The sequence below is a fragment of the Aspergillus aculeatinus genome (genome assembly GCF_003184765.1).
Source record: "Aspergillus aculeatinus CBS 121060 unplaced genomic scaffold BO66scaffold_11, whole genome shotgun sequence".
Taxonomy (NCBI): Eukaryota; Fungi; Ascomycota; class Eurotiomycetes; order Eurotiales; family Aspergillaceae; genus Aspergillus; species Aspergillus aculeatinus.
This window is the reverse complement of record NW_020291480.1, coordinates 618,437-630,649: the sequence shown is the minus strand read 5'-3', so window position 1 is coordinate 630,649 and position 12,213 is coordinate 618,437. Positions and strand designations below refer to the sequence as shown.

The window sequence follows — 12,213 nt, the reverse complement described above, 5'->3', positions numbered from 1 at the left end:
ATGTTACAAGGTCTTGACACGTTGAATAGATACATGAAATCAGGTGTGACGCACTGCACGCTTAGATGCATGCCACAGTCATGTTCATCATGGTAGGTATGTACTGTACGTTGCGATATGCGGTTTCAGCCGTGCGGAAGGGGGTTGTGCGCGCTGGTTGATGGATTGTATCATTTACATCATGAGTCTCCTCTTAGTCGATTGATGTGGGGCTTTCTCTTATCTGCTGGGAGCTTCAGCACATGGTGGTAGAGCGTGGTACGTAGAAGCGATGGGCAGTTATAGTGACAGATTGCCCCTTGGGGGTCTTGTCGTACCCAGTTAAGTGGGACTGAGATCTGGGGACCGGAAGAGCCGAGGGGAGCCCGATGGGAAAGGTCGCTGCGCATGTGTTGGGTATTCGTCGCTGTGCTTGGCCTGCAAGATAGGACGTCGAACACGCGTAGCGGTTTGCGGAAGGTGTAGGGTAGCTTAAGCTAACTGGACCCTTCATTCATCTGGAATGGAAAGGGGCTGTGACGCTGCGCACCCGCCCGTTGGTTGGGATGAGATTGGGACCTTCTGTCGATTCCACGAGGCAGGAGGCAGAATCTTTGCCAACAGGAAAAGAAAAACTTAGGGATCGAAGCTCGAGGGGCCGACCGACGGTGACGATGACACCTAGAAAGAAGACCCCACGCCCATGTCAAGCCCACCAACCACTGTACCTCTCTCCCCACCACCGGCTTTGCGACCGCCCGCGCTATCGTGCTGCTCCATGCCTCCCAGGATCTGCCACGCGCGACCCATCATGCCATGGCCCAGTCCCTGGGAGAACCCTGCCGCGGCGCCGTAGACCGAGCTCTTCGTGGCGGCGTGGTGTCGCCGCGCGAGGCGTTCCTTCTTGGCTGTGGCGACGCGGTCCTGTTCGCGTTCGTGGCTGATGATCTCGTCGCGCCAGTCAGCCCACTGCTCGAAGTTCTCGCGCTGCTGGAGGACGTGGTAGCGGAGTTTGGTCTTGCTGGGGCGCCACGTGACCCGTGTGGTTGTGGTGGTGCTGGTTGGGTCGGAGGCGGTGCTGGTGGTCGGAGGAGCGGTGGACTTCAGGTCGCAGATGTGCGATTCCTGGGTCAGTTTGAGGAGATGGGTGAAGACGTCGCGGCTTTCGGAGGCGGTGTGTTGGATCTTCTCACGACGCGGGGAGGAGACGTGGCTCTGCGTCAGGGGCACGTCGAGCCAGGAGTGCAGGTCCGCCGAGCGTTGGATCGAGTACGGGTCGAGGATGTTGGCGCGGCGGTGTTCCTCGCGGAAGTAACGTACGGCGGCTTGCAGGCTCTCGACCTCGGCGCGGAGGGCTTCGTTCTCCCGCATCGTGGCAAGCGATAGGCCGGCGTCAATCACCACGCCACCTTCAGCGGTCGTCGTGGCGCCTGTCGTGCCAGAGATGCGCTTGACCTTATCCAGACGGGTCTTAAGCTCGTCGCGTTCGGTCTCGAGGGCTTCGATCCCCGCGCGCTGTTGGTGCAGAGTGGATTCCAGATCCGAGTGTGCCGACTGGAGCTCTTCGATCTTCGCCTCCAGGTCTTTGACCATCGAGGCCTTTTTGCTGGCGTCGCGCATCCGGGACTCGACCAGTTCGACTTTGATGGCTTGCTCCTCGATGGTCTTGTCCTTTACGCCAAGGGCGGTGGAGGCTTCATGAATTTCGTTCTTGAGCCGTCGGATCTCCTCGTCCGCGTCGGGGGAGTTTTGTTTGTTGGATTTGAGTTCTTCGGCGCGGATGGTCCAAGGGGAGGGTCGCTTCTCGAACTCAGACGTGATCGAGAGATCGGATGTGATTGAGTCGAGCTCTTCGAGGAACCCGCCTAGACTACGCAGTCGGTTGGAGATAAGAGACGTTGCGTCGCTGCTTTCGCTGCCTGTTTCGGAAGGCTGTGCATAGAGTGTAGAGATTTGGGACATCGTCTTTAGTGCTTCCTCCAGGGTCAGAGGCTCAGTTCGGCTTTCGTCGATGATGATGATCACAATCGTCTCCCCGAGTTGTCGGGTTAAAGCAGAGAGATCCTTGGCTGCTTCTTCGGCTTGTTTGAATGGGCCGGCCACATCGGGTGAAAGTGCAAGGGATCTGGAGCGGAGCTCTTCCAGAGAGCGATAAATCTTTCCCATGGCGACTTTCAGTCCACGGGCTTGTGTCACAATCCCTTCCAATTTGTTGTAGAGGAATGCGCTTTCTTCATCGCCTCCTTCCGGTACCGCAAGCTTTGACTGCAATAAGGTCCTCAGCCGCGAGATGGTTGAAGCGCTGTGATCGATGTAAGACTGGGCCAGCATGGAGCGCATGCAAAGTTCGTCCGCAAATGTTTCCAAGGTCGTTGGCAGAAGGGTCTCAGCAAGATGGGCGAGTAGGGAAATAGACCGCTGTAGCTCAACTGCACACTTCTTCATGTTCACTTCGTTCTTTTTCAACCCTTCGATCCAAAAGTTCAACGTGCGTTCCACGGGCTCGAGCTCGAACAGAGCGCCTGCAATGCTGCCGAAACTCTCGGCTGAACAGGTGTTGATGTAGTTGACGAAACGATCACAGAGAGCAGCAATCCATTGTAACCTCTCCATTACTTCGCTCGCCACAAAGACCTCTTCAATTGCGGTAGACACCGAGGCTTGCTCTGCAACCTTTTCGCGGATGGTGTTATTCATCAACGAGGCTTTGAAGTTGACACGCTTGAACCGGAGAAGCGCAAGGATAGCATTACGCTCGCTGTCAAAATACTCTGGGAGATACAATTTGAGGATTGACAAGTGCTGCGTTGCTTCTTCCGCCTCCATACGACCAAGTTCGATATCGATTGTCTTGGTTTGCGCCTTGGAAACGGATGCCTGAAGCTTCAAGTTGAGGTCCATCATGGCACGAGAGCGCGTGGTGAGATCGGTAGCTTCCGCTTCGGAGATTTGCTGCGATGCGCGCATGTCCTCCAAGTCGCCTTGCAGGGTAGAGACCAGCTCTCGAAAACGGACCAAGGTGTATTCGAGGTCTTCGATGACTTCTTCCTGTTGATTAATTCTCCGGTTTTGTTCATTGCACTGACTCTCCCGATAATCGATTTCCTCCTGAAGCTGTTTCTCTGTTTCTATGTGGTTGTATTCGAGTTCATCGTTGATCTCTTTCAATGCCTCCAGATCTTCGATTGCAGCCTTGAGGTCGTTGATCTCTTCCTGGTAGCGCATGTTTTTATCTGCCAGTTCTTCAATCATCTCCTCGGCGCCCAGCGCGGTTTCAAGCTGCTGCTTCAGATCCTCAACATTGTTCTCGGACACAAGTAGTTTCTCTTTCGTCGATTCATACTGAGATTTGATAGCTGTATAGTCTTCAAGGTCTTGCTGGAGCTCCTTGACTTGGTCTCTTAGCTCGGCCTCCTGCTGCTGAGTCATGTCGCGAAGACGGATTAAGGCCTCGCGGAGACGCTCGTTCGTCTTTTCCATCTGCAGCCATCCGTGGCTTGACTTTTCCTCGGGAGTCATGGCCTGTCCAAGCTCCTCGTTTTCTTCTCGGAGGACTTCGACCTCCAGCGACAGCTCTTCAACCCTCAGTCGCAGTGTCTCACATTCATGTTTGAACATCTCGGACGTTTCTTCCGCCATCTCACGATCCAACGTAGCCATTTCCAGGATTGAGTCATGTTCGGCTTGAAGGCGCTCGACTTCCTCCAGCCGAGCTTCCGACTCCTTTAATCTCTTGCGTAGTTCGCCAATCTCGAGCTGCTGAGGTTGGTATTTCGCTTGCAGCTTCTGGATGATGCTCTCAAACTTGTCCCGATCCGACTGCAATTGCTCCAGGTTCTTCAGCTTTTCGCGATCGTCGGCTCGTTTCTTCTCCATTACTCGAAGCTTGGTTTTCAATTCATCAAGTTCTCGCGATACAGCGCCACCGGTCGAAAGACGCTGCGACGAAGGCTGTGGCTGCTTTTGGCTGCCACTCACTGTCCGTGAGGCGCCAGGACTAGGCCTAGCAGACCTGAGACCCGGGTCATCCTGATCCCCGTCGCCCTCGACATCCAGTGTTTCAGCATCTGGGTCCTCTGACAGAGGGCTAGTTTCACCCTCCACATCTTCTGACGCTCTGCCGGGGACCGTTGGTCGCACTGCAGGGCGTTTCGCCAGCCCCGTCGGCGCAGATGCGGTAGCGTGCAGACTCGGTCTTCTCGTCTTGGATGCGGGTGTTGATATTGAAGAGCGAGAGGCGCGATTGATTGTTGATGGGAGCGGCGGAGGGGGCATAGATGTCTTGGAACTAATAGACGGGCGAGCTTTGGGGGTGGCTGCGGCGGGTCGCGGAGTGCTGCTAAGAGAGGAACGATTGGAGGAAAGCCCAGATCCCGACAATTGCTTTGTCGGAGACTTCGTAGGAGACTATAGTAAGCGCCAGCCATTAGCTTGAGAGTTCTCCAGGCCAGCCCATCCGGTGGCATGCATGCATTACCTTTGTTGACAAGCGCTGAGCGGCGCCTCGCAGCGCGGAAGTCGGGCTTGCCGCACCGGCACTGTGTCGTTTGGTGTTGGCGGTTGCGATCGCATTGGGCTTCTTGAGGCCAGCGGCAATGCCGCTCTGAGCTCTGCCTCGGGCCGGAGTGGGTTGAGCGGTGGTGATAGCTTTCGGAGCGGCGGGCTTGGGTGGTGGCCGTGCGGGCGGTTGTTCAATGATCGCGTCGACGGCAGTTGGACGAATAAACATGCCAAATCCTGGCTCGCAGTCAAAGTACCTCTCGCCTTGTACGGCGCCATCATTCTTCCCCGTGGGTTCGTCGAGCTCAATGCCTACCCAGTCGCCAGGCGCGAAGTGTGTTGTGCCCACAAACCGAACGGTGGCCTGCCGACCGTCGGTGAGAGTGACCACATGGCCGGGAATTAGTTCAGTCATCTTGAAGCATGCGTCAGGGTGGGAGACCCTGTACAGACGCAGAGTTGCCCTAGTAGGAGGGGGAGAGAGGAGGGGAGAGAGGATGGAAGAGGGGGAGAGAATGGAGATGGTAAGTTAGTACGGAGTACTTCGTTATTGTTGTTGACGGGACGGAGAGTGGATTGATTGTTGCTGGCCTGAGAGAGAGGCCTGAGGACGCGGCAGGGGTCTTGGGCCTGAGGCATGCACAGACATCCGCATTACGGCTCGAGGCCGACAACAACATAATGTAATTTCCATTGCTTCTTTTTTCTCCATCCCTTACTGTTGCCACATTCTTGAAGCCCACTGGCTGAGCTGCCTGGTTTTCATACTGTTGTATGCATGTCTGTCTCACCCAAAAGGTGAGGGGCGAACCCAAACATCATACTCTCATTGAGACCATGAGATGAAGCCTTAGTACTACCAGTATTTGTATCTAAACAGCAAGGGCTCGACTACCACATATAAGATGCAGTATCCAGCAATTTTACGGGGAGAGCCAGAGGTCTGCTTCCTCACATCACGATCGCTTCCTGCCTGTTCTGGTATTCAGCCGGCAATTCCACTGGACCTCTAAATACCTAAGAGTTCTCCTCCAGCTCTACACCACCAGACATCGGTCAATCTTCCCAGCAAGACTGTACAAGATGGCCCGCCTCATGTACACAGGTGGACTTCTAACCACAATAGCCAGCCTAGCACTGGCAGCTCCCTCGACCGACGACTGGGCACAGCGATCGATCTATGTATGTCTCTCTGCCTTCTGATTCCACTGTGCATAGCATCCTCATCCGCTCCTTAGCAAGTCTTGACCGACCGCTTCGCGCGCCCCAATAACGCACCAGATACATCATGCGATCCCACCAAATACTGCGGGGGTACATGGGCCGGTATCATCGACAAATTGGACTATATTCAAGACCTAGGATTTACAGCAATCCAGATCTCTCCAGTCGTCGAGAATATCCCCGAGACCACATCGGCAGGGGAGGCATGGCATGGCCACTGGCCGCAAGACCTGTACGCCTTGAATGCGCACTTTGGGACAGCCGAAGACCTGCGAGCGCTGGCGGATGAGCTACACCGACGGGACATGTATCTGATGGTGGAAGTGGTGCTCAACAACATGGCGCAAGCCGTCGACACCGACAACACTACCGTCACCTCCTCAGTGATCGACTATTCGCGATTGCACCCTTTCAACGAAGAGGGCTACTATCATCCCTACTGCAACGTCAGCGAGGCAGGCGATGCAGCCACAAGTCAGAGCTGCTGGCTGTCCAGCGAGCCTGTCGCGCTGCCCGATCTGAAGACCGAAGACGCGCGCGTCTCGACAATGCTCCAGACTTGGGTCCAGGAACTCGTGAGCAACTATTCCATCGACGGGCTCCGGGTCGCTGCAACAAACCACATGGACCCCGAATTCTTGAGTGGCTTTACCCGCGCCGCCGGGGTCTTCACGCTGGGAGAGGCTGACTCGGTCGACGCCACCACGATGTGCCAGTACGACGAGGCGGTCTCGGGCCTGGTCAACTACGCGGTCTATAAGCCCATCACCATGGCTTTCGCGCCCGCCGGCGACATGCCTGGGCTGGTGAACAGTCTGCAGACGGCCATCGAGAAGTGTGACAACTACACCCATCTGGCGACGTTCGCCGAGAATCACGATGTCCCGCGGTTTGTCTCCATCCAAAATGATACCGCAGTAAGCCTTTCCTCCTACTCCCTATCGCCGACTGGCCCATATACACGTAGACGTTATGCTGCAGTGCATAGCTCGCCCAACCCGCACGCTCAAGACTATCCCCCTCCCCATCCCCCCTCTGTCCAGCGCATAATTGAAGCCTCTTACCAGTCTAACATGATCCAGCTTGCTCAAAACGCCCTAGCATTCACTCTCCTCACCGACGGAATACCCATGGGTAAGCCCAGTCCCCAGTATCCCCGCCCCAGACCCAGCATTTTCCCAAACCACAAACACTCCATACTAACCCCCGCGGCACAAACCAGTCTACCAAGGCCAAGAACACAACCAAGCCACCCCCAACTCCCCCTTCTGGTCCCTGCCAACCGACAATTCCACAACAACGACCACGATCCTAACCAAGACCCTCAACCACCTACGCAGCCACGCCCTGCTCATCGACCAAGGCTACCCAACCAACCACAGCGAGACCCTCTACCTCGACGGATCCACCTACATCACCCGGAAGGGCACGGAGGGGATGCAAATCGTCTCGGCGTTTTCCAACCGCGGCAGTACCACCGCCACTGGCAACTACCAGGTCAACGTGACGCGGATGTATCACCCGGGCACCGAGGTGATGGAGATGCTCGGCTGTGAGCGGCACGTCTCGGCGACGGGCGGCGTGATCCCGGTGGATTTCGTCGGGGGCGCGCCCAAGGTCTTCTATCCGGTTAAGTATCTTAATGGGTCGGGGCTGTGCGGGTTCTGAAAGTTCTTGGTTTCGTTTTATACAGACGGAAGATGGAGAGACTGGGTCCGATGGAGGGAACAGTGGGCTCAGCTTGGATGTTTAGTCACAATGCTGCAGTAACGTCACTTGGAGCTGCCCATACTTGATTGATATATATTGTTTATCAAAGCCAAACAGCACCCAGGAATCTGATATAAAACAGCATCACTCGTATACCTCATAGCGTCTTCAAGGCCCGTGGGCCGTGTAATTATACGAAAAGTCTATGCTATAAGCAAAAAGAGAAAGAAGGAATGTTTCTATACGATCACGAGAAAAAGGCTCAGGACCGCGACTTGAACAAGTGAGGGAAACAAGTCCTCAACTCCTCAAGGCTGGAGATCTGGAACTGGGAAGCCGGCTCGGGAGGGGCGGGGACGCCCGGCTCGACGAGATGGGCCACAGCCCAGCCGCGCTCCGCCGCGTGTTTGCAATTTGAGCCGGAATCATCTATACCCATCAATCCCGAAGATATTAGCACGACCCCTTTTTCCTTTCCAAGGTCCAAAGGCAATACGCCAGGGACGAAAGACAACCTACCGACAAAATAACATTCCCCCGAACTCGACGCCCCGGCCTCCCGCTCGGCCTTGTCGTACATCACCTGGCTGGGCTTGCACACCAGGGGTGTCTGCGAGTAGTCGCAGTACGTGACGCCCTCGAACAGGTCGTCGACCTCGAGCAGCCGGACGACGCGCTTGGCGTGCGTGACGTAGGCGTTCGTCAGCAGCCACAGCCGCACCTGGCTCCGGTCGATGTCCTCGAGCAGCCGGCGCAGCTGCGGGTCGGGCTTCAGAATCTCGTCCAGCGGCAGCGCGTCGTCGACCTCGCGGTTGAAGGCGAGCGGGTCGATCTTGTGGTGCCGCGTGAGCCCCTCGATCGCCAGCCCGTACTCCTTGTAGTATTTCATGTGCAGGTGGTGCGCATCTTCGGTGCTGAGGGAGAGGTGCTTGATGAAAAAGGCGTCTGTTGTGCAAAGGAGATTGGAGTTTCGGTTAGTGAGGTGTACAGTACAGTGAGTGGTTGAGTGTGGGGGTTCGGGTTTGTGGTTGTGGTTGTTGGTTGTTGGTGTTGTAGTTGTAATTATGGGTGTAACTCACTGATCAGCTTTTGCATCTCATCGTGAATGTTGCATTCTGTGCGCGCGCAGATCGCGGGGCCCGGTTAGTTGGTTTCGGTTTACTTTCGTGGAATGGTGGAGTTGAGATTTCGGTGTTGTATACCTCGGGAGTACAGCTGCAGTCATTGAGTGGGGACGGCGGTCAGTCAACGTGAATCCATGGGGATGTTGAGAAGGGAGATCGTACGCAATTGTCAATGTCGAAGAAGAAGATTGGTCTGGGATCCCGTGGCGCGCTGGCCGACTGGTGATTATTGGTGGTGGTGGTGGTCATGGTTCGTCGGGACTGGGGCAGTTGGCGGTGATTCCGAGGGACTGGAACAGCGCGGAGGGGAGTCAGAAATCGCGGGGTCGAGAAAAGGGTCTGGGTAGCGGGATATGCGCCAGAAGTAAAAGATGATCGATAACAGGCGCGTAGAATGGGACGATTCATAGCCGAACCCTATGCGCCGTGGTTAAGGGGAGTTCGTGAATGGTAGTTAGTTAATAATTTGAATATGAGTAATACTGCAATCGTTCAGTAAGATGGATGATGACTCGTTGTCTCGGGAGTCGGGGAGAATCAAGGACGGCTTTTCCCCGGCGAGTTTAGCGCGTTCGGCGCCAAGTTACTCGAGTAACTTACTCGTAGCAGCACGGCTGGCTGCGTCCTTCTTTTCCCTCTCCGCAACTTCACCTTTGGCTCGACACTTTGTCTTCCTCTCCCTTCCTCCCCCCACTCTCCCTTATACATGTTAAAAAAGCACAAAAAAAAGGAAAGATAAGTACAGAAAGAGAAAGGAAAAGAGAAAAAAAGACTCTAGCTGGTCCGGGTCTATTGGCGAAGCTGTCCTACTTATACCGCAATCAAAGATTGCAACCTGGACGGGTGACGCAGCAGAACTTGCTCGCTGTAAACCTCAGGTGATTTGATCTATCGACTCTCACGGCCAACATAATCCTAGCCTAGGAGAGTCGTTTTCCTAAATTATGGCAGCAGCTCAGCTTTCAACATCAGGCAGTAGTGCACCTACTAGGCTACCTACAACAAATCAGGAGGTGCAGGAGTATGAGAAGATCCTGAAAATAAGTGACGAAATCTTTTCTGGAACTCACCCTAGATTGAAGGTTCCTCGGCAATTTGTGCGCAAGACGGCTTCGCGCAACCCCCCTGCCTCTTCTACTCCCTCTCAGGTAAAGCCAGGAGAACGGCAGAAGGCATCTCCCAAGGATCACGTCCCGACCGCCCCTTCTAATGCTAAACCGGCCAACTCTCAGAGCGGTGGCGTTGGGGGGATTTCGTCGGGTGTGACGGGGGCGTCGCGTATCATCCCCAATCCTACCTCGGAAATCGATCCGATCTTCTTGACGAAGTCGGACGATCTCGTGCGAGCTGAGCTACAGCTACAGCGTCAACGGGTGGAACGGGCGTTACGGGAGCAGCTGGAGCAAAAAAGGCAGGAGTCAAGGCAGAAGGCTGCTCTACAGGACGCGAAGCCGGACTTCGATGTTTCTGATGTGCTCGTTAAGGCTTTCGAGATGGTCAATCCATCTCCGTCGGTCGATGGCCGTGGCAATGGAGAGCCCAGCGACTCTTTTGACGATAATTCGTTCTATTCCAGTAGAGCTCCTGATTCGCCTCAGCAGGGGGAACCGCAAAAACCATCTCCAGCACCTCAATCCAATTCTGAGGAGCTTGCTACTGCGGTCCCAGTAGAGAACTATTCAGATGAGTTGCAACGGCTTGAGGCCCTCAACAGAACTGGATCGGATCAGGATATACAAGATACTTACCCCGTGGCAGGCCATCGATTACCCTATGATCAAAGGCAGCCGCACCATGGCGAGGTCGACTACGCATCCCGCGAGTACCCGAACCACAACCAACCACCTGACGCGTTCGAAGAACCGGAGTACTCGCCGCCTGCGCCCGGAGTCGCGCCCATGGAGAGGGAAGACAATTACGAGGTTCAGAGGGAGTACGCGGGCGGAACCAAACGACGTGCGCCGGAAGGTCGGCCAGTTGAACGAGCCCGCTACGCTCGACAATCTGTCTCGCCTGCCGATGATGTCCGAGTCGTGCGGAACCACATCACTTCGCCTGCCGCTCCACAACCGTCTAGGGTCTCTCCGTTGGCGATCGCCAAGGTGTCGTCGGTCCCACATGCGCGTTCGGACTACGCTCCGGAGCGTCATGCCAGTCCTGACGTACCCGCCTATCCTTTGACGTCTAGAAAGCGTAGGAGACTGCATGAGGATCGAGACCGATCTCGTCCGTCGTATAAGGCGCAAGCCACCACGGTTGCCGATGAGGCATACATCAAGGAAGAACCCGTATCGCCTCCACCTTTTGCAGATACCCCACAGACGTACAGAAGCCGCCAAATTCAGGAGCGACCTGTGTACATAGACATTGCCTCGCCACAGTATACTCCCGTGATCGAGAGAAGGGAGCCGCCTATGAGAGAGCCAGGGTACGAGTATGAAATCTATGACGCTCATCATGCAGATTCTGGCGCTCAACGGACCGTCTCCAGACTCAGTGTGAGACGTCCGATGCGCGACGGTCAAGATCTTCGACGAGTTGCCAGTCTCCAGCATCAAGCTCGACAACCCGAATATGCCCGCGAGTATATTGACCAGGCTAGCCCCCATTCTCTGCGCGCAGGATCCTACGCTATCGTGGAACAGCCGGCACCAGAACGAGTCCGGTACTATGACGAGCTGCCCCCGCCGCCTACACGCCGCTATGTTCCTGCGGGAGAATCGCCGATGTCGCCTCGACTCCGGGAAGCTTACTACGAGGAAGAGGCCACGGGTCAGATGATGGCGCCACCTCCGCGACGGATCGTGGTCGATGAGCACGGCAATCAGTATTACCTTCCCGCCAGCCGAGCCCCGCGCGGTGAGCTTTACGATGACCGTGCGGTCACTCTACGCCACGCGAGCCTACGGGCGGCATCCGTCGTTGAAGACCCCTTCGGCGGTCGGAGGTACGTACAGGACATGCCCCCTCCGCCGGCTTATCGACGCGTCACCGAGTACGCTCGCCCAGTCCCGAGTGAACGCCGACCTTATGCGGGCGCCACTCCCGCGACCGTTGCCGCCGGCCCGGATGACCGAAATGTCTATCCACCACGTAGCGCCAGCGTCCAAGTGACCGAATACGCCACCCGCCGACCTCCACATTACCTTGAAGAGGCTGAACTGCCCCGCGAGCGAATCGTACGGATGCCGAGCATGCGTCCCCCAGCAGGACGGTATGAGGAGCCACGCGAGGTCATCCAACGAGTGGAAAGTGTTCGCCCCGGCGGAGCGCGCGACGTGAGTGTGTATCTGGACGACGGGACCCGGCAGCCGCGCGAGTACGTGGAACGGCCTATGTATGTTGCGACGCGGCCTCTGGCGCGCGAGGAGCCCGTCCGTTATTATGAGGGAAGTGTCGCGGCGAATTCGGAGCGGGTTGTATTAGAAGGAGCACCGCGAGGGGATGTAGTTCATCGAGTTCCTCCTCCGCGGTACTAAGTATTTTTTCTCTTTCCGTCTGATGTTCTCAGATGAACACGCCATATATTTCGTCGATTTTCAGTTTACGTCTCCATTGGGGGCGTTTTATTGTACTTACAAAAGCAAGCAAGCAAGATGACTGGGGTTCATGCTACTTATGCATGGAGATGACGTATACGCGAACCTATTTCGAGAATCATTCCAGGAGGGTAGTA

General features: G+C 55.8%; 4 protein-coding genes across 4 annotated transcripts; 2 read left to right on the top strand and 2 right to left on the bottom strand.

Moving 5' to 3' along the window:
• Window positions 1–660: 660 nt before the first annotated feature.
• Window positions 661–4,894, bottom strand: BO66DRAFT_317464 (putative dynactin; the record flags this gene model as incomplete). Its single annotated transcript, XM_025643560.1, has 2 exons — window positions 661–4,386; window positions 4,457–4,894. The coding sequence occupies 2 exons, from the start codon at window positions 4,892–4,894 to the stop codon at window positions 661–663; spliced, it is 4,164 nt and encodes a 1,387-aa protein (XP_025506484.1).
• A 543-nt stretch (window positions 4,895–5,437) lies between these two features.
• Window positions 5,438–7,523, top strand: BO66DRAFT_28538 (alpha-amylase). Its single transcript, XM_025643122.1, has 4 exons — window positions 5,438–5,661; window positions 5,718–6,620; window positions 6,786–6,837; window positions 6,926–7,523. The coding sequence occupies exons 1-4, from the start codon at window positions 5,563–5,565 to the stop codon at window positions 7,369–7,371; spliced, it is 1,500 nt and encodes a 499-aa protein (XP_025506483.1). The 5' UTR covers window positions 5,438–5,562; the 3' UTR covers window positions 7,372–7,523.
• BO66DRAFT_389949 (putative pyrimidine 5'-nucleotidase) lies at window positions 7,496–8,804 on the bottom strand. Its single transcript, XM_025646896.1, has 5 exons — window positions 8,700–8,804; window positions 8,616–8,628; window positions 8,493–8,528; window positions 7,933–8,358; window positions 7,496–7,842 (listed from the first exon to the last, which is right to left on the bottom strand). Exons 1-5 carry the CDS (start codon window positions 8,784–8,786, stop codon window positions 7,676–7,678), a joined length of 729 nt encoding a protein of 242 aa, XP_025506482.1. The 5' UTR covers window positions 8,787–8,804; the 3' UTR covers window positions 7,496–7,675.
• Window positions 8,805–9,196: 392 nt separating this feature from the next.
• On the top strand, window positions 9,197–12,207 carry BO66DRAFT_389948 (uncharacterized protein). The gene has a single exon (XM_025646895.1). It carries the CDS (start codon window positions 9,482–9,484, stop codon window positions 12,014–12,016), a length of 2,535 nt encoding a protein of 844 aa, XP_025506481.1. The 5' UTR covers window positions 9,197–9,481; the 3' UTR covers window positions 12,017–12,207.
• Window positions 12,208–12,213: the final 6 nt, after the last annotated feature.

Excerpts from the sequence above, each read along its gene's own strand:
- BO66DRAFT_28538 (XM_025643122.1), top strand. The coding sequence starts at position 5,563 with ATGGCCCGCCTCATGTACACAGGTGGACTTCTAACCACAATAGCCAGC. Across the intron at positions 6,621-6,785 it reads CCATCCAAAATGATACCGCA|CTTGCTCAAAACGCCCTAGC; the intron begins GTAAGCCTTTCC and ends AACATGATCCAG. Across the intron at positions 6,838-6,925 it reads CACCGACGGAATACCCATGG|TCTACCAAGGCCAAGAACAC; the intron begins GTAAGCCCAGTC and ends GGCACAAACCAG.
- BO66DRAFT_389949 (XM_025646896.1), bottom strand. The coding sequence starts at position 8,786 with ATGACCACCACCACCACCAATAATCACCAGTCGGCCAGCGCGCCACGG. Across the intron at positions 8,359-8,492 it reads TGAGATGCAAAAGCTGATCA|ACGCCTTTTTCATCAAGCAC; the intron begins GTGAGTTACACC and ends TTTGCACAACAG. Across the intron at positions 7,843-7,932 it reads GGGGGAATGTTATTTTGTCG|ATGATTCCGGCTCAAATTGC; the intron begins GTAGGTTGTCTT and ends TGATGGGTATAG.
- BO66DRAFT_389948 (XM_025646895.1), top strand. The coding sequence starts at position 9,482 with ATGGCAGCAGCTCAGCTTTCAACATCAGGCAGTAGTGCACCTACTAGG.